The sequence below is a fragment of the Octopus sinensis genome, linkage group LG10 (genome assembly GCF_006345805.1).
Source record: "Octopus sinensis linkage group LG10, ASM634580v1, whole genome shotgun sequence".
Lineage (NCBI taxonomy): Eukaryota > Metazoa > Mollusca > Cephalopoda > Octopoda > Octopodidae > Octopus > Octopus sinensis.
In genome coordinates this window covers 3,004,647-3,027,100 of record NC_043006.1, presented here as the reverse complement: position 1 = coordinate 3,027,100, position 22,454 = coordinate 3,004,647, and the positions used below count along the sequence as shown (strand labels likewise).

Here is a 22,454-nt window from a genome sequence, read left to right as displayed (position 1 = left end):
AGGAAAGTGCCTTTGAAATTACCACCATAGTGCTGTCTCCAGTATTTTGCCATTAATAAACATGGGGATGCTGTGAAAAGGAATACTATAATGGCAATGGTTATAAAGACTTCTTGACAACTTATTTCTTTCCTAATCACATACAGAAAATGAAGATGAGGACAAGCATTATTTTTAAAATATTCAAAATGTCTGGTAGGGTTCTTCCATTTTACTTACCAAAAAGAAAAAAAAAATATTTTCTCTAAATTTTACCTGCATGTGTGTTTGTGCATGTGTATGTATGCATGCTTCATTCACACACACGTGTGCATATATATATATATGTATGTATATGTACACATATATACATGTATACACACATATACACACACACACACATATATATAGCTACACACACACACACACACACATGCACAGTAACATACATATGCATGGTCTCACACACATACATACATATGCTGATGTACACATGTGTATATATATATATATATATATATATATATATATATATATATATATATATACATATATATGTATATATATGTATATATATTGTTTTTTTTTCTGAGCGCACATTAAGATGCAAGAGAGCAACAGCAGCAACACTGATTGGCAGGACTTGAAGAATAATTTTTGAAAAAAAGGTTCAAGCTGACAGAACACGCCATACTTCTTCTTCTTCTTCTAATGCAGCAGGGTTCTTGTGTTCCCTGTTTTGTTTCTCTTTCTTTCCTAATCAACATCAACGATGATTCGGGGGGGCAGCTGAAGTAGGGCTCACCTCTGTTTCACAGCACCATAACAACTTTGACCTACAATTTGTGCACCCGGCTGGGCTTTAGCCATCAGCATTCTAGTACAACTGGCAAGTAAGACTGATGCTCAACTGTTTATCCCTCGTCTCAACACTGCACGCAAGTGAAGAGCTCAGGAGGGCTTTGGTGTTTTTTGTTTGTAGTTTGTTTGTTTGTTTGTTTCACAATCCGATTTACAAAGAAAGAAAGAGAAAGAAAGATGGAGATAAAAAAAAAACAGGTAGAGTGAGAAATAATATATGTTTAATTATGTGGCGCTACTCAAGTAGTCTTTAACATTTTTTGTAAAGTTGGACATTTGCTTCCTTCAGTGTCAGGCATTGCGGAATCCCCAGCTTCATCACATGAAGAGAGAGGTTCTTTTTGAGATTCTTCGTCAGACACTTTAGAGTTCGTTGATGGTGGCTGTTCATTAGAAGTGGGCGTGTTATTTTCTGAGTTTGAATTTGGGTTGATAGAAGAGTCATCACGACTGAGTTCCCAGTCAGAATTATTGGCGGTTGATATGTCAGTAGCGCTCACGTTAGGACATGGACTAGTATTATCATTTGAAGGGCAATTAGCAGAACTCTTGGACACTTTGGCTGATGGACAGTCTGTTTCCTTAGAAGAGTCAACACTTCTCTTATGGTTAGGACAACTATCCTTTTGGTCTTTTGGACTACCAGCTGAGGAGTGTTGAGGGGACGATGACGAAACGAACCTGGAGAAATCTGCAGATAAGCAACAGGCACCTTGGGAATTCTTTGGAGTGGAACATGGATTTGCATTCGATGAATGGTTACAGTGCAAGCAAGAGTCAACATTGGAACAAATGGTTTTGGTTGAATGTTTACATGAATGTCTTTTATCGTTAGGTGTCTTAGAACAAGGTTCCTCAGGAATTGGGCTACCGAGTTTCTTCACTTCCTCTTTTGCAATTCGACAGAGTTCAAGTTCATTACGAACAATCCACTTGTTTTTACCAACAGATATTATCTCGAGTTCACTGTCACCAAATATAAGATAATTTCGCTCATATGAAGATTTAAGGGAGGGTATAACAGCTTTCGACTGCTTGCTATCCTGCTTCTCAGATAAACTGGAAGCTGGAGGCGTAGGGACCGCTACAGTAGAGCTCCGTGTCAAAGGGGTTTTAACTTCTTCCAAAGACTCATCTACTGCTAATGGACTGCAAATATCTAACGATTTCTCAGCTCCTTTTCCTGGCTTCCGAGATTGTACGGGTTCTTGCTCTTTGTAAGCTGATGCTGATAAATCTAATGGGGTACTTGGATTAGAGACATCCAAACTAGAGTTAGATAAGTCCACCGGGGGCTTGAGTGGATGTAGACCATTTGGATAATAGCACACTGCAGCTGGACTGACACATGGAGAGAGCACCACACCTCGACTTTGTCTGGCTTGACTCAGTCCACGGTCTGGCAAACTATAGTCATAGTAAACAGCACCAAACTTATCATAACCAAGAGGAAATGAAGACTTTGATGATCCAGCAGAACTGCTGCGACTAGCAGTCAATAAGTCTTGTGAGGACTTAGTTGGAGCAGGAGTGGCTCCTTTATTAGAAGACAAGCGGGAGTGTTCATTAATTCCAGAGGATTTTGATGAAACTGTAGACCGTAATGAAGAATTTGTATTGCTTTGAGAAACCAGAATACTTTCTGGACCACTGGAAGATGAATTTGATAAACTTATGTCAGATGTAGGAATTGAAACCATTTTATGGGAGATCAAAAGTGATTGGTTACTAATGGATGTAGGAAGGGCAGATGCCAACTCATTCTTTTTGCTTGAAGATGTTAAAGTACTTTCAGTTTTATCACTATTACTGGAAGATTTATCTGAGCTTGCTGCTGATGTTGGTAGAGCTGACTGCGCTGAGGGGTACGCAGCAGAAGCTTGGTTGAACAAATGAGAAATTACATCTTGAAGACTTGGTTTCGAGCTTTCGCTCTTTGAAGGAAAAGATGAAGTGTTCTTGTGCATGTTTTCTACAGAAACGGTTTTCATGTTCAAATTCTCTGAAGGATGGTGACCACTGGTAGAACTCTCCGGTACACCATCAGATGATTTTGGTCTTCTTTGTGAGCTAGTATGCATTGCATTATGACTAGTGGTTGGCTTGGTATCTCCGTTCATAGTGTCAGTCTGTGTATGCACATTGTTTGCAAATGCAGCTGCTGATGCAGACCTAGGGTTGATCACATTGTAAAAAGCAGGCTGTGTCAAGGAGGTAGAAGAGGCCAGACTCTCTGGTGCTAGCTGGGTGGGAATTTGACCCATGTAGTATGCCCTCTGGATTAAAGTTTCCTCAATTTCATCACAGCCAGTTAACTGGAGAAAAAAATGAAATGGTAAAGTGTGAAATTAATAAAGAAAAAAAAACATAGATAATTGAAAAAAAAAACTGATATACACATGGAAATATATGAGAAATGAGAAAAGCAGTAATATTTAATACAGTAAGAGGGTAATTATAGGAGAGCAATAGGCCTTTCTCAAGTTTTGTTTCAGTTGTGAGGAAAATTTTGCTATTATTGTATTTATTATAGTCATGATCAGACAAGGAAATTTATTGCTGAAGAGAGGCTTGCAACAAAGTACCACTACTTCCTTGATTGCTATATTCTGATAAGGTTTACTGCATACTGTGAGAGCTGATGACTAGTTATTTGACTGTGTACCAGTGTAGTATGTTGTTATTTAGGATTTGGCGTTAGGAAGGGCATCAAGCCGTAGAAACACTGCCAAATCAGACGGGTGCAGATCCCGGTCGAACCATCCAACCCATGCTAGCATGGAAAACGGATGTTAAACGATGATGATGATAAAGATTTCAGCAGGTGGTACCAACAGGCCGTAGCTTTATCATGGAAATATCATAAACTGCCAATTATAAACAAATAACATCAATCTGTAAATCTACCAAATTCATGGCATTACAAGGATGAAGGAAAAAAAGCAGGCATGCAAAAATGTAAGAAGACAGCATTAATTGCAGAACATTTCAATAGAAAGATAATTTCTGGAAATCTAGCGGAGACTTAATCATAATGAATGAAAAGTTACCATTATTCCCAGATTTTTAAACTACATTAGTTGATTGTTAGTGTGGTTAATAAGAAAATAAAGATTTCTCACTTCGTCGTCCCCGAGATGAGGGAAGTTATCAAGACTCCGACGATGAAGAATGGCTTTGTCTCGTATTATCCGATTTATGGAGCTTATGCTAGGAATATTCTTTTCTGTGCATACTTGGTCTTCAAGAAGTCTGCAAAGAAACAAAAGAATGTTTAGAAACAATCTATTCCACAGAGGAAACAAAGATATTTGTAATCTGGCACAAATGTGCACTAAAATTATGGAACTACATTCCTACCACCACCACCACTGCCAGTTGTAGAACTAGTAGGAGTAGGAGGAGGGCAAACCAACATCATCACTACCACAGTTAATGCTCACAGCATTTGTCTCCTTGTATCGCATCAACCAGACATTCATTCTTGAAACAGTCTTCTTGTCCAGCTGTCATTCCAATTATGCTGATGCTGAAAATCCCAATGTCTTTCCAAGTTTACTAATTATTCCAGTAGAAGGCGACCTTGTGGAATAATATCATTTTCACCACTGACTTGTAACTTCCCAACACATAGATGAAACAAGATGACCTTAACCATATAGTCCTCAGGCTAGAGGCTTGTCCTTCCACATGAATACATCAAGAGAAATCTGTCATAAACAGGATAAAAATCACATTAAAACAGATTCCCAGTTACATTAAACTGCTACAAAACACTAGCCTCTGCGATAGTTTCAACTTGGATTGCAAGTTGGGTCTCAATTTCTTGCCACTAAATATATAGATGTTGTTGTTTCTCATGAAGGTCGTTGTGCCAGTAATACACACACACAGTATGTAACACAGATATTCCACTTTATAAACTACGTAATATATAAAGCGAAAGTTAAATAGGAAAAAATTGGTTTAGTTCTACTAGGAAAATAATTTTAGGAAATTCCTATAATTATATTTATATATATTATATATATATATAATATATATATATATACACACATATATATACATACATATATATATATACACACACAAATATATACATATACATACATACATATATATACACACACATATATATATATACACATATATACATATATATACACACACACACAAATATATACATATACATACATATATATACACACACAAATATACATATACATACATATATATATTATATATACACACAATATATACATATACATATATAAATACATATACATACATACATATATATATATATACATATATACATACATATATATATATATATATATATATATACAAATATACATATACCCATATATATATATATACATATACACATATATATATATATATATATATATAAATATCTATACACACACATATATATATACATATTCATATATATATATATATATATATATATATATAAATATCTATACACACACATATATATATACATATTCATATATATATATATATATATATATATATATAAACACATATCATCATCATTTAACGTCTGTTTTTGATTCAACGGTCATTCGGAATGCTCACAGCAGCCATATTCCTGCCACTCTATGTCACGCTGGTGAGACCCATATTGGAGTATGGGATTCAAGCCTCTTCTCCTTATCTCCTCAAAGACATACAGCACCTCGAAAGAGTCCAGAGGCTGGCTACCCGCATGGTTTATGGTCTCAAAAATTTGTCCTACGAAGAAAGGCTGAGGACGCTCGACCTTTATTCTCTTGAAAAACGCCGCCGCCGTGGTGATCTCATTCTCACCCACAACATCATAAGCGGGAAGTGTAACCTCTCGAAAGAGCTGTTCTTCACTCCTGCTCCGGAGCGTCGGCTGCGGGGTCATTCCGAAAAGCTCTACCTGCGACGATTTCATCTCAATCGAAGGAGAGGAGCTTTCTCCGTCCGGGTTGCGGATCCGTGGAACAAGCTGGTGAAGATGCCGACGACCGCTTTGTTCAAAGCCTCCTTGGACCTCAAGTGGCCTGAACTCTTTACATGAACACCACCCTGTACTTAACTCCATGTCCCCCTACATGGCCTTGCTATTTGCTTTTGAGCCAAATTAACTAACTAACTAACTAACTAACGTCCACTTTCCATGCTGGCACGGGTTGGACGGTTTGACTGAGGTCTGGTGAGCCAGAGGCTGCACCAGACTCCAATCTGATCTGACAAAGTTTCTACAGCTGGATGCCCTTCCTAACGACAACCACTCCAAGAGTGTAGTGGGTGCTTTTACGTGCCACTGAGGCGGTGCTGGCAAAGGTGTTTTTACGTGCCACCAGCATGGGAGCCAGTCTGGCAATGCCCATGCTTGAATGTTGCTTTTCATGTGCCACCAGGACATGTGCCGGTAAGGCGATGTTGGCAACGATCACACTTGAGCAGTGTTTTTCACATGTCCCTGGCATGAGTGCCAATCAGGTGGTAAAGTCATCGACCACATCAGTGATTTTGATTTGTTTACACTAGCCTCAATACACACACACACACACACACACACATATATATAAAAACTTGTTTACACTTTTTCGATATCAGTGACTTTTTGTCACTGGAAAAAGGATATATATTGGCAAAGGGAGGCCTACTTTTCATCAACAACTTGTGATTATCATATGCTAATGACAGGTCAATACCCAGAAACTCGAGTCCGTGTGTATCATAGGTTGAAGAAGGGAAGGATGGCTTCCCTTTGCAAATACTGATAGGGCACAGAAAGTGTATCAAAAGCCAACTTGAGGAGGTGTCCTTCTGGGGCTACAAGCTACAGCAACATCCACCCTTAAGAGCTAGCCACATTTAAGTGGCAAATATACTTCACTATATATATATATACAGACATACATACATATATATATATATATATTTACATACTGAGAGAGAGAGTGAAGAAATGGCAAGAGAAAAGAGACAGGAGATAGAGAGAGAGTAATTGAGGTAAGATGCCGATAGAATGTAAGAAAGACAGACAGAAAGAAGAGACATGAGGCATACAGAGAGGAAGTAAGAGAGAGAGAGAGAGAGACAGAAGGAAGAGACTGATGTGTAAATAGTCATAAATCTATGACGATTATAATAAAAGGCCCTATTCAAATGGTTACAGTTTTCCATTGTGATATAACCATGTCCTTTTAAAATAACTCTTATGACAAGACTACAAATTCTTGATACAGAATGAAAACCACAAAAGACAGTAGTAAGACAAAGAGATACACTGAACAATGCAGTGTAAGGACAGCTGCAGGGAGCACCCAACGTTCCAATAACACCAAAGACATAAGATGCCTTTATTACCTTATACAGGTGTTATTTAACTGCCTTCAATTTTTATTACCTGTTTTCTTTTGGTTGGTACAAGTTAAAACACGTCTATTCAATATCCAAAATTCTAGTTTTAATTTTTATTTTAGTTGGCTTCAACTTTGACTTTTTCTCATTCAATCAATCACTGCCTGTGTCACTATCAATAATAATAATTGCTTCTAATTTAGGCACAAGACTAGTAATTCCATGAGGAGAGGCTTGGTTGATTACATTGATTTTGGTACAAGTGCTTAGGAAGGAGATCAGTGCTCATGACTGACGAATCAAGGCTTTTACGAGTGGAGGTGGACCAAGAGGGAGGAAAGTATCCTCAAACCAGAAACCTAACTTATATGCTTACAAGAGAATAGCATGAACTCTAGTAAAGGTACCCAAGAGCTAGATACTGGTGTTAAACTGAGCAATGGATTAACTCTGTCAAGTAGGCCACAGCAGGGTTTGAACTTGAGACAAAGAATTGGAATACTGCAAAAAATGTTGTCCAAAGCACTAACGCTACATACAGCCAATTGATTACCTAAACCTGGAAGAACTGCTTTATTGGCTGATGTAATTGCATAGAGTTTTCTCTTCTAGTTTGTGACTTGTGCTTTTCTTGGCAAATACAGGATTACAAGACACCATTGTGAAACCGCAGACTTTTGACCAGACTACTCAAAGAGATCAACATTGTCGGTAGCGGTATCTCATTTCCCTTTTCCTTTATCCTCCACTACCTTTCACAGCCACGAAAATAATTTTGCGAAAAGAACAAGATTCAATATCTTCTTCCTTCATAAACAATAAAGGTGGACCTTGACCCAACAACGATACTACCGATCACTCCCTGTTAGCACACAAACACTGTGTCCCATTTCCAAGAATGGCAACCCGATTATCAACTACTGGTCTTCTGCCTTCACTTTCAGCTAGAAAGCAGTCATAAACTCTGTGTGTGTGTGCATGAGCATATGTTTGCTTTTGTATGTTATCACCATACTGATACCATCTGACAGCAGTTGTAACACTTATGTCCACCATAAACAAATGTATACCCTGCAGCTCAGCTATTCAACATGTGTAGGTCAGTGAAACAAAGCATGTTTCTTGAAAAAAAAAAAGATGAACTGAAGGCAAGGATTATGGCAGCATTCACCAACTTAAACAAGGAAACCGTCCATCAGAGTTGCAGGAAATTTTGAAGTCGTCTGGAGGCAGTGGTTGAAGCCGATGGCGATTTTATTGAAGAAATTTACTCTTTAGTATTTCAAGATATTTTTATGTAATTTTGGTAAATATGTCTGTTAAGATGAGATGTCAGTGTTATTTTGATTTTTGTGTAATTTAGACAATATAGTCACCCTGTATGTATGCGTGTGTATATATATATATATATATATATATATAATATCCATCTATCTATATACATATACTCACACACAATATTATATATATATACACAACTGAGATTTTTCAGCAAATATATATCTGCAGATGTTTTAATCTGTTATCAGTTATTGTTATTTTTATTTTCTTTATATTTTTTGCAACAGAGATCATTGACAGCCATGAGGTGGTATATCCTCCAATTCTCATAAATACCAAGAAGAATGGACAAGAACATTCTGTAAGGGATGTGGACAGCCCAAGAATTATGCAGGAGAATGTGCAGGTACATTATAGGAATATTTGTACATTATAAGTAAACGTATACTTTAGGTTAATTTGTACCAATATATGCACGTTACATGACATTTATATATACTTAAGAAAAGGGAACAAGAAAGTCTGGAGGAAATAGGAAATAGCCTGGATAAGTAGAAAAGGAAATCTCAGGAATTCAGTGCTGTGTAATCAGTTCAAAGATCTGCGAGGCAAGAGATTCTGTGAGAAAGAGATAGTTAAAGACACAGGTGTCAGCTGGTGAAGAATTTTGGTAAAAGAGAACAATCTTACGAGTGACACATTCATCTATGGTTGAGAAGAGCTTGGAAAATGCCCTTTCAAAGTTAAATGATGAAATATGTAAATGAAGCGTTACTGTTGCCCTCAATAAAGTTTAGGGTAGAAAGGATTAGGTGTAGCCACTAGTGTAGGGCCTGGATGGAATAGACATATATGGGTCATGAAAAACAAGACAAATATGTGTGTGTGTACTTTCTACTATAGGTACAAGGCCTGAAATTTGGGGGAGGGGGAGTTGTTTACATCGACCCCAAAAGGGGTTGGCCGCGGCAGAATTTTTCTTTTTCTTTTGCCTTTTACTCTTTCGAGGTCAATAAATAAATAATAATAATCCCTTCTACTATAAGCACAATGGCTGAAATTTGGGGGAAGGGATTAAATCGATTACATCGACCCCAGTGCATAACTGGTACTTGTTTAATCAACCCTGAAAGGATGAATGGCAAAGTCAACCTCAGCAGAATTTGAACTCAGAACATAGCGCCAGACAAAATACCGCTAAGCATTTCACCTGGCATGCTAATGATTCTGCCAGCTGGCCACCTTGATAATAATAATAATAACAATTATAATAATAACAAATGGGTGTAAACTGTAGAAATAGTTAACTTATACTTTGAAGATATAAAAAGCCATCAAGTTCCATTAGCTAAAATGATTGGAAAGCAGGCGAGAAAAAGGAAAAAGGATGACTATTTGTTGAGATTAAGTGAAAGAAATGCTAGTATCCATGTCAAGAATTCAAGAATACTACTTCATATAGAGAGGAAGGGGAGAATCCAAGAGTAGGTTATCAAGACATTGGTCAATTATGTATGCTGTGATTAAAAAAAAAAAGGCATTTATTGGCTGAAAATAAAATGCAAAGTATTATTAATAAAGTACATTATTTACACTGGATGGATATGTGTCCTCATCTTGTTTGTTGTTACCACAATGTTTCGGCTGATTTACTCTCCAGCCTTCATCAGGTGTCCTGGGCTCAAAATTCTACCGGACACCTGATGAAGGCTGGAGAGTAAATCAGCCGAAACATTGTGGTAACAACAAATAAGATGAGGACACATATCTGTCCAGTATAAATAATGTACAGAATTCCTCATCTCTAAAATATAGAACAGCATTATTAATAAAGGTTTAACAATGCTATAAAAGAACCGAGAATAGTTGTTATTATTGTAAAACAAAATGAAACCTAAATAATGCAATGAGGAACCTCAACTTCAATCGTCAGTCAGAGGGAACGAGTTGAGTAACATCTGAATGGGTCCTTCAGTCACTGACAGAGCTTCTAAGGGATCACTGAAATATAAGGCATACATGATTTGCCCTCAAATCATACTCTGTCATCTTAAAAGGAAAGGACACATTGGACAAGTAACGCTATATATATATATATATATATATATATATACACACACATACATACACCTGAATATGTGTATATATATACATATATATATAAGTGGGCTAGTCACAACTGGAATGTCTTGAATCAGAGCTGATCTGGAATTAAACAATATCTATGAAAATGGTAGGTCATAATTTTACAAGTAGATACCATAGGATTATTAGTACATAAATTAGTTTATACACAGATAATTGAAATCCTTCATTGACTTACTTTTGCCTGATTTCCCAAGCAAACATCTGAGGGTTTTCATTTTTATATTGTCGCACCTTATTTACTACATCTGGCGTAGTTACCTTTGGCTTACTGCCACCAATTTGTCCAGGATTGATACTGCCTGTTTTACGATACCTACAAGAAAGGGAAGCACAAACACAAGTAGTTATTACAACAGTTCAAATAAACATTTGATATTTTTCCTCGAGGGACATTTTAAAATTGTACTTGAAAGTTCTTTAGCCAAACAACCTGCATCCAAGGTTTCGATGTTTTACTTTTGTACTTATCCATTGAATTTATGCATCTATTCTTTGATTTATACTGCTTTAATAGAGTTTATCAACACTGTGTTGTCATATGCTAAATTCACATTTGTTAAGAAACCTAAACTGATCCAATCACCCCATCATGTAAACACTCTTTACCACTCTTAGCTTCTCTAATATTTAAATTCTGTCCATCCAGTAACCTTACTTGCTACCAACAATCTGTCACCTGGTTTTTATACCATTACCTGACTCCTTTGGTACCATTATTAGAGACCATCCTGTTGCATCCAGGTCTCTGGTCTGGGGAGGATTTCCAAACACCCTGAAAACAGTCATGGATGCTGGACTTCTGCCTTGGACTAAGCAAGGGTTCCCAACTTGTGATGTCTGTACCCTCTGGGGGTGCAAGATGGCATTTCAGAGGGTGTGTCAAAGAAAACAAAACCTGTATACCTTACTAAAATCACATTTCAGTATAAGATTATTAATGAACTCTTACAAGTAGCTTTATTCTGTTGAGCGTACCAAGAAGGTTTATTATCCTATGTAGATTTCGGTCCTAGGAGATTGTGACCAAGAACTGTACCCCAATCCATTTGCAATGACATGCATGAATCAGGATTTAGTTCTCTTTTGTCAATCAAGACAATATCCAAGAATTGCCCGGATTCGGACAGACAGACCTGCATACTGCAACCATTCAAGAAAGTTTCATCTTTTGATGAAGTCAGGAGTGAGAAGTAAAAACAAAGAAAATCATTGAATTTTGGGTTCACAATTGTTATTGATTTCACTGTTTTACAGCAACATCATCAAACAAATACACATTCCGCTCTTCTTACAAACAAGCCTTACATTCAAAAATCTCATTTGCTACACACCTTGAGAATATCTACCTCCGCGAAGCATGTTTGTAAAACAAACGATTACAATTTTTTAAAATGTACTCTTGAGATTTGGGGGATTCTTTAAGATCTACAGTTATTCAGTCCAGTACAGCTGGTTGATCTCTACTAACATTACATTACATAATTTCAGGCATTTCAATCTTACTTTCATTTATTCTATCAACTTTACCACTTACACTTTGTCGTCTACATTATGTATTACTCATAAAATCCCTTTTTTTTTTTGACTATCATATACAACACTTCTTCCATGTCCAATTGGGATGACAAGCTCAAATATTCCCATTCTAAAACCTCCAAATACGATATCAAACCTGCTTTATTCATCATCCTTCTCATTTTTCTCTCTTTATTTGATAACATCAAAATTTTTTAATGAAATTGGAAGCTGGATGGTTAAGTTGTAAAGAATATTTCTCTTAGTCATAAAATTCAATGTTATTAGTAATTAGTGTTATATTGTCACATGTGAACATTAGAAAGTGGGGCTTAGCTATAAACTAGTTTAATTATTCATACAAATCTTAAGAATAGAAGAGTTAATGTGGAATGATTAAAAAAAATTTCTTTCTAAAATTGTTAACCTTTTCGATACCAACCCGGCTGAGACCGGCTCTGACTCTGAGTACAAATGTCTCATTTTCATAAGTTTTGAATTAGTCTTCCACCAGACCTTAGTCACAGTTTATGTTCCTAACACTAGCTGAATGATAACTAAGTTATTTTACTAAATTCTTTGTTATATTTAAAATTAATTGAAAGAAACACAGAGTACCTCAAAATGAATAGAGTAACGAAAAGGGTTAAAATAACATTTCACAAAACCGAAAAAAATAGGAAAACTCCAAGTATACAATAGTAATATACTTCCTAATAATTTGTTTAAAAGTTTATTCCTAATTAGTATCAGGAAAGAGAAAACAATGATATTTCAGCCCTGAATCTGGATAGTCACATCTGAAATTGGCACTTCAAGAAAATATCTGTATAATGGTTGCAATATGCACAGACTATGTTGAATGCTGTCCAATGGTTGAACATAAAAACAGGTGGGCTAAGGATGTTTGCTGTTGTAGTATAGTTATGGGACAGATGTAAATTTGTTTTACACTTAAAGACAAACTTGAAACATAAGGTCTAGTTCTGTCCACTTTCCTCAGAAGATTAATTTTTTTTATCAAAGCAGAATGGAAGAGTTTAAGAAAGTGGACAACTGATCAAAGAGTCATGAATATAAGCTATACAACCGCATCAGCCAAATCACAAAAATTGATTTGATTTAGTTTACCCAATATTTTAAACTTGACAACAGGTTCGACCAGCGACCTAATGACTGACTGGTTGAAGGGCAAATCACCTACAAAAACAATAGTCTAAAAAAATACAATGCTAACACAGAAAAACTGCATTTTTCAGGCTTGATCACACTGGGCAGCATTTTGAGCAGGTGTCTTCTACCATAGCCTAGGAGCAATGAAAGCTCTGTGAATGAAATTCAACAGAGAGAAACTGTGTGGAAGCTTGTTGAAAGGACTGCTCCTGTTCTAAGAAGATTGATTTAATCATTCACCACCTTCACCACCAACACCTGGCCAGTGGATGGCCTTAACGGAGTCGATTTGGTGCAAGCATTTGGAACAGGTTTGAGGATAATTCCCCACCCCGCCCCCCAAGACTGATTGGAGGGCTTCACAGCATCAATGACTCTTCAAAGGAGTCACATGTGCTACCTGCTCTGCTCTGACTAATAATTAAAAACAAATATGTCTCAGACACATTAAAAGATTGTGTCACTAAATGCAGCTGCCTGAAGTTAATAGAAATCAATCATTTAATTAACTCCCAAACTTTGACTACGTCATTCCACAGATTATGATTTGGAACACACTTGCTACATTTTAGAATATGATGCTTTATTTTAGGAATATTTAGTGTACTGCTATGCAAATGTGAGTTACATCCGAGTTTAGAGTGAATGTTCTTCGTAAGTCTCCACACCGGTGTAGAGGTTAGCACAGAATAAATAGCAGTGAATGTTTCCAGACTTTTGCAAAGATAACAGTGCACTGGCAGTGATTTCCTAAATGCATTTTAACAAATACCATAGAATGGGATGGAGTGCTGGGGAAGGATACGCAATATATGATGGATGGTCTCACTAACAGAGAACAGCTGTGTATACATATGCGTATGTGAAAAGTGTGAAAGTGCGTGTATGTGCACACACACACACACTAAACAGGTTGTCATAGTCTGAGTCAGCTCTTATTTGAAGTTACTACCATCTACCATCATTAAGTTACTACCTAATGAATCAAGGGACCCCATTTTGCTTGTAAATTCTATTTGGGCATGGTTTTAAGGCTGCAAATCCTTCCAAACTCTAACCACTGCTTTGGCCCAACATACAACCACATATTACATGGTGTGTGTGTGTCCACCCACCAAGTCAACTAATTCCTTAGAGCTCTGCCAGTTTTATGCTTCACTCCCAACTCAATAGAAATAGATAAGCAGGTGGCCCTAACTACTCTTTTAGGCTTGTCCCTTCACATCCCACACACAATCAAACTTAATGTCCCAAGTCCATCATATGATTTCCTCACAGCTGGAGCATCTCATACATCTCTCTCTCTCTCTCTCTCTATATATATATATATATATATATACATATGTCAACATGGTGGTGGTTGTCAACTCCTTATGCAGAGTTTGACCACTTCCTGTACCTACACCTTAGAAGCATCATGGCATCTGATGAGGCTTTTTAAACCAGAGAATGTTCTGAAAAGACACCCACATAGATTGCATATCCAATTTGGACCACCAAGAGCTGCAGATAAGTTCTGGTCTTTGGGGACCTTAAAATGTCTTTTGAGGCCTCCGTTAGATTTGCAAACCTTCTCTGGCATACATTGCATTGAAAAGTGTGCACACACATATAGGCAGAATAGTTGGTGGTGGTTCGTTTTCCATGGGTTCGCAAATGAGATTTGAGCCGAACAAAAGAAAGGCATGGTCTGTTGCAAACTGTGCATACATACACACACACACACATATATGTTGGAGCCCAGTGCAGCACTCCAGTATTAGTCAAAGATAGATACAAATACATATATACAATATATGCCTCTACATACAGAGAGGCAGACAGACAGATGCACACACACACATGTGAAATGATAGTATTCGTGCAGTATTTTGGTGCACACATTTGAGAGTTAAGTGTGTGTGTACGCAACACCTCTGAAAGATTACATCACAATTTTACAGAGTTTAACGCTATCTGCGTCTTGTAAGTCCTGACAGACTTATCATAAAGATAACTAACAGGATCTGTGTAGAAATAATGGAACTGTGAAGGATTACCTTTCACAGAACATTCATAGCATCCGGGTTGATTAATTGCAGCGTCTGTCATAGAACTCGCACAGACATGTTAAACATCACACCAAGGATAAAAGAACACAAAACATGAGAAAAACAAGATTATTGTTTTTATATTTTGGCAGGATTTTCAGGAACAGTTTTTGTTTTGTATTTTTAAAATACACACACTAAGAATTATAATTATTATTTAATGTTAAAATTCATTAAAGAGAAATATTATAATGCTAATTGGATCCTAGATAGTAAAGTTACTTTGGCTTTTAAATATTTAAAAGATTTGAGAAGCTCATTCCAAAGAGATAGACATAGGGATTTTTTCATAAGATTCTAGACTCTCTTTTTTTTTATGCTATGTGTAAGTCAGTTTTAGAATAAATCCACCACATTCTTGCATATTGTAAGAATTGGCTGAAAGGATTGGCACCAAGAAAGGCAATGAGCCATAAAGTAGTACCTCAGAAACCCTATCCAATGCAAGACAGCATGGATAAGCAGATGCAAAATCATAATGACTGATGATGATGATGATGATGATGGTGATTGATGATGGTGGCAGTGGAGGACTCTATTTCTAAACCATTTCAATACTTAGATTCCTGGATGGTATGAAACAGTAGAAGTAGTCAGTCTGAAGAAAAGAATGCAACATGGCATGATCTGCAAACTCTACCCACATAAGAAACACTATCATCAACTATCATAATTCTGATTAGATATTAAATGTTAAAGAGATCTCGAGAGAAATTCCATCCTGAAAATTCACTTCAGTCCATCAGTGGAAATTAGTATCATTGGTAGGGTTTCTGCATCTTCTACACATGTACAATTCAAATTTATTTCTCTGACCCCATATTCATTATGGATATTTATTACATAACTCTTTTGATTCTAACCCACCTGGAACTGCCCCTAATTCCATGATACAAAATCTCATGTCTTAGAGTGATTTAGGTTCCAAAACCAGCTTAATGGCAACAGTTGTTTTCTCCCTAATTTTCAAAAGCAATTGAAACAGGGGCCGTGTATTTCAACAGAAACAGGACAACGGGTTAAGTAAGTTATTAAAACATTAGAAAGATATTCAGTGAATATAAATTCCAAGGGAAAATCCCTGATTACCAGAGTTATAGGATGAGTTAGACATCTAAATAGTTCCTGTGAAATACTAACAGAGAAGGTTAAGCTATCAACACATATCTCATGAAACACAAATCAGGACGGTAACACCATCAATACAAATCCCATAAAATACTAACAAAGTAAGTTAAACTATTGATACACTTTCTTTGAAATACTAACCAGGTAAGTTAAACTATTAACATGGTTTCTGTGAAATACTAACAAAAACTTCATTGACTTCAAACAGGCCACATTGCTTTAAACTATATCATAAACAGGTTGTGTGGAATCACCTTTATGCTCTTGTGAAAAGCACTGAAAAAACATCCTGGTATTATTCATTCAAGAAACAAAGGTTATTGGTCTGAAAGAAGTGAGAGAGAGAGAGACCTAGGCTACCAAAGCTGGAGGTGCAATTTATTTTCAAGGACCTACCAAGCAGAAGATCTTCCAATTCATGGAGACTACAAAAAGATCTTTCTTTAACTGTACTTTTTAACCCTCCTGTCTTTCTTCTTCTTCTTCTTCTTCTTCTTCTATTTCTCTTTATACCAGGAGTAATATCTATCTATCTATCTTTCTCTATTCCTCAGTCTGCCATGGCTAACCAGCTTTGCGTGGAGGCTTAATTTGACTGAATAAAGAAACAGGGAAAATTAAACCCTCAATATACTTTATGTGAAATACTGACAGAAAATATTAAGGAATCAGCAGAGTTCTTGTAAAATACAGAGACTAGGAACTCATCAACTCAATTTCTGTAAAATACAGAGACTAGGAACTCATCAACTCAATTTCTGTAAAATACAGAGACTAGGAACTCATCAACTCAATTTCTGTAAAATACAGAGACTAGGAACTCATCAACTCAATTTCTGTAAAATAATAACAGAGAATGTTAGAATTTTACAAGTAGAAGACATTCCTATTTGTCCAAGACATTCTTTCTTTGGTGTAAAAAGAGATTCAACCACGTAGGTTTGGGCAAGAATCCATGATAATAGTTTGTTAATCCCCAATACTTTCCAATTTCTTCTTTTGACTTAGGAACACTAATCCATTGAATCTTGTTTGTTAAACTATGTGATGTAATCCTTTAAAAGATTTCATTTCTTGGAAATCTATACAAGTTGCATGATTAATGCATTTATTTGTGTTAATCAATAAAGAGACTCCTTTCAATCTAGCAATAACAGCATTTTCTTGGTTCTTCAAATTATTTTGAGTTGTTGCAAAAACTGGGTACGTTGTCTTGATGGATATTTATTCTGCTAACTTCTTTTAATATAGATTCCATCTGCTGTCAGGAACTTGAGCAGCTATTTTTGGGACTCAACTAAAGACTATTGACCATTGCTTGCATTTATTGCACACATTCTATTAGCATCTTCATCCAAACCAATCTAATGCTTCAAGTCAATTGGAGAAAAATGTACCTTACTCTTGCTACTTATCAATGAACACTGTTCCAAAATGGATCCGAGCAAGAAAAAGTTTGAACTTTGTCATTTAAATGTACTTTGTACTCTGTTCCCACCCAGACAATTGGTGGTGATGCAGTGTTGATAGCTTCATAAAGACATGGAATTAGAATTCTAGTTACTTCCATGTCACATAAAAAGCACCCGTAGCAGTGCCATATGGACAGCTTCCCTGCTGGTGCCACGCAAAAAGCATGCAATAGGCCAGTGCCACATAAAAAGCACTCTTTACACTCTGTAAAGTGGTTGGCATCCAGCCATAGAAACCATGCCAAGACAGACAGTTGGAACGTGGTCAGCTCCTGTCAAACTGCCCAACCCATGCCAGTAATAAAATGATAGTGTTATTTTTATTAATGGTAAACACTCAAAAACATAGAAACATTAAAATCCTTTCAAAAGGTCTGCACTGAAGCAGCTTGTTATGAGCTTTTCACCACAATACAGCTGAAGTACTGGGTAAGGTTTTATATTCAAAACCATGAAAAGCTTTTATAGTTAACTCTAGTTCTGATCATCAATAATTGTGTTAACAATGAAGCAGGAATGGTGGAGTGCAGTGTGTCAGTATCCAACAGCGATTCATTTGGTGGTTCATTCAAATTACAAATAATTTGATGCAAACTGTCATTTGTAACTTTCTCATCATTAAGTTGTTTTTGTAGGACCCCCCACCCCCAATATTAAAGTTAAACACAGACCTATAGAATTTGCTGGAATGGTCCAATTTAAGACATTTCATCCAGTGTGCAGAACAGAACCGAGAGGGAAGTGATGGCCAACAACTACAACAACTTTTGACTGGCATTGGCTTAGTTACTTGTTGCTTTATACTTGTAGACTTTATACTTGATGAATGTCCTTGCTAATAGGATGAAATACTTCTATATAAGAACTTGGCTGTACAACAGATCCAAGAGCATATGCTTACATTGGTTGTACCAGTCAAACAAACACAACTAGATCTGAGCTAGCAGTTTGGAGCATATTCCTTAGACATCTGATAATCTTTACCTTAGTCTGAGCAAGTTTAATAAAGTCTATCTTTGATTTCAGAAGATTTATATAAAGAGCCCTGTGCAGTAAACCTTAGCAGGGGTTCCTTAGCTGATTCTCAATGCTTTTGTTTTAGATTTAAACATTTCATCAGTCTGGGATAGGTCATCTTTTAAGTTTAAGCATTTATTTCAACTAAACAATTTCCAATTGTTGTAGAACATCTTTTGATGATAAGATTCATGTCACATAATGTAAGCAATTTTCATTTAACCAGTTCCGGCTTATTGCTTGTCATCCATAAACAGTTTTGTGTTAAACTGAATTAGACAGGTTGCTAATTCTTCAGCACCATTAGAATTTAAGTATTCATTAAAAATCCATCTTAAATATTGTAAGCTGTAAATTTTCATTGACAATTGTAGTGCGAAAGATAATTACACAAGTCTACAACTGTAAATACAAGAGAAGAAGCAATCCATATTTCAAACAAATAAATCTGCTCAGACTTCTATTGCAAGTTCAATTCCAGTTAAAACAAATTCTGTATTTGTAAGAATAGCAAAATGCCAAAAATTTACTGTGGCCAAGACTTTCAGATGCTACTGCTTTACCAAAATAGTTTTGTGTTCAGTAGAAAATTCCATGATTATATTTATCAGAAAAACCCATCATACTTCACGTCACTAGTACCATTGGTTTCATCCCATAATGGTAAGGCTTGGAGATGTATATGCAACAGTATATCCCACTAATCCACTTTATTCTATATTATCTGATCTAAAGCCTAACCTGCTAAGTTCATGTGCCCCGACATTAACAGAACAAAGGTAATGATAGTGCAACAAGCTGAACTGGAAAAGACTGTATTTACATGGTTCATTTATATATATAGGCTGGCACTAGAAAATATATCGAGCCATAAAACTACAGCCAAAATCAATATGCAAAATGAAACTATATCCCCCAAACTACTACCACCTGCATAATCAGTATTGGCACACACTCTGGTATGATATACATGGTATGGATGGTAATAGATAGAAGCTATGTCTACCACAACTGCCATCTACTACACTTACATATACACACTAACACTTTACGTTGAAGAGACATAAATACACTTTGAGTTTAATTCTAAAAAGAATTTATATATTTATATTCTTTTGTCATTCAATTATCTTCTTTTTTTATTGCTGCTGTTGCAATGATAAACTATATTAAAATATACAAATAAATTCTAAATTTTCTCTGAATAATTTTTCTCAATTACGTCTCTTGGAGAGTACAGGAAAAGCATTATGATAACAGCCATCCATGTTCACTGCCTTAGCCATTCCACCCCAAAGCTCCTTTCCTTAATTGTAATGCCTTCATCTCAATTTGATGGAGAAGAGCAGCAGTCTGGGAGCCAAGGACACCAGAAAAGTTTTAAGCATGATCCAATGTCCCATACTTAGCCACTGTCCACTTCTCTGCATTGGGGACAACAGCTCAAGGATTTACAGCTGATGCGGCAAGGTTGTCACTGGAAATTGTATCACAGCATATGGTAACGGAGATGAGTAGCTCGCAGCTCTTAATGGGTAACAGGTTATCCAATTTGGATACTTGCTGTCACCATGGTTGTAGCTGACAGACAAAAGATGTGACCAAAAATCAGCAGTTTTGAGACTCCTTGAAATAACTCCATTGAGCGTTACAAGGGAAGGAAGGTAACTGTTAAAATAATCACTCATCACAAAATGTTTGAAACACTGAAATATAAAGATGAACAAAAAAAAAAAAGAAACGGCCATTTATTAAGTGGGTGGGGCAGGGGGGGACTATTGTACCAAAGTACCTAACCTACTGAGAATAAAGCGTAAATATTTCTCACTTCATTCTTGAAACAATATATTTTACTGTGATGGATTTTTTAAATGTAAAAGTCTAAATAAATTGCAAAAGGGTTTGATAAATGAATGCATTCAGATTTGTTACCCTCCTGGATCTTTAACCAGTAAGCATAGATATAGAATCATTTGAAATATTGTGCTTGTTGAAATACAAGTGCAACAAACAATAAAGTATCAATGTACAAAATGATTTTGAAGCAGAAATGATATATAAGTTAGTAGGTTGAGTAAATCATGATTCAAAGACAACTTTAGGAACAAAATAGAGGAATCCTTTCTTTTAAGGTAAAAAAAAAAAAAAATTCATTCGGCTTGACTCAATGTCCTGATGGATAAAACAACACAATATTACTGTTCTATTGGTAACATTCAGTTTATATTCCACAACAAAATATTTAACTTCTCTGGCAAAATTCTTCAGAATTAAGAAACAATGGAGCTGAAAAGTTCCTGGCTTTGGGTAAGAGAAAATACAAAAGGTCAGCTAATTATTCCCCTCTCAGATTCACACACTTATTGCAGTAGTGGTCCTTCAGTTTTCCTAAGCCCTGTAAAAGAACTCAGAAGGTTGGACCTCCAACCAGGCCTTTCATGATACCCTTAAAGCCAGGAACTTTTCAAACGCCACTCATAATTTCTTTAATATTCAAAGACTAAAAGAAAATGACTGGTTGTGTCTTTGCATTGCTGAGCCTTGTAGAGGTGAGCTGTCCAACAAACAGAATAACCTGGTTTTGATTCACAGTTGTAGCCATCTCACTTCATATGTACTACAAGAGCTTTGAGAAAAGCAGCAATGTCATACAATTCAATGAGGCCTAGAACCAATGTAAGAAATTATTCTTAGCCTTCCAATTAACCGTCTGAGAGCAAAAGTGATAAATGAACAACTTTATGTGTGCACTGATTGTGATCAGAGCTGTTACAACACACTTATATTATTAGAAATGAATTTGGTATTTTAGCTGAAATTTTAGTGAATTAGAAGACTGAGCAGTTATTTCAGTAAATTATTTAAGAACCATTAAAACCAGGAATGGTCTCTGGGGAAAAGGCCGTAGAAAGATGATATGCTTGAACGCAAAAATACTTTGACAATATTTAAATAATCCTTTTTAACAATATATTTCAATGGTGTCACTTAGTTTTCTACTGTTTGAATTGAAATGTTTAAAGAAGAAAAAAAAAAAATCATATTGTTTTGAAAATAAAAATTTAAATAAACAAATAATAATTCCCGCTGACACACTTATCTCTCTCTACTAAATAGGAGAAAGAAAAAAAGAAATTAAATGTAAAAGTAAAAATAAAATGAAAACAGACCTGTAAGTTTAGAAATCACCAGCTAAAATGCTAAATTATATCGTCCAGCAAAGCAACTCCCCTGAACATAACAACTATATAAGGTAATGAAGCCAGATCAACAATACAGACTGTCAGCCAACCCTAAGAAGCAGGATTAAGGCCAGCTGTAATAACAGAGTCTAATATATACTTATTATAGAGGAAGAAATACTAAGCACAACATATATAATCCGTCTACACCTGAAAGGATTCGGCCAGGCAGTTTAGTCAGT

General features: G+C 36.1%; 1 protein-coding gene across 8 annotated transcripts in view; it reads right to left on the bottom strand.

Moving 5' to 3' along the window:
- Positions 1-558: 558 nt before the first annotated feature.
- The window catches only part of LOC115216435, a 469,531-nt gene continuing 447,635 nt past the window's right edge, over positions 559-22,454 (bottom strand). For all 8 annotated transcript variants that reach the window (XM_036506255.1, XM_036506257.1, XM_036506256.1 and 5 more), the window contains 3 exons: positions 10,811-10,948; positions 3,963-4,092; positions 559-3,155 (listed from right to left, as the gene is read on the bottom strand). In XM_036506255.1, the coding sequence (XP_036362148.1) occupies positions 1,080-3,155; positions 3,963-4,092; positions 10,811-10,948 (2,344 nt within the window). In that variant the 3' untranslated portion in view covers positions 559-1,079. The remainder of the gene's footprint in view (positions 3,156-3,962; positions 4,093-10,810; positions 10,949-22,454) is intronic.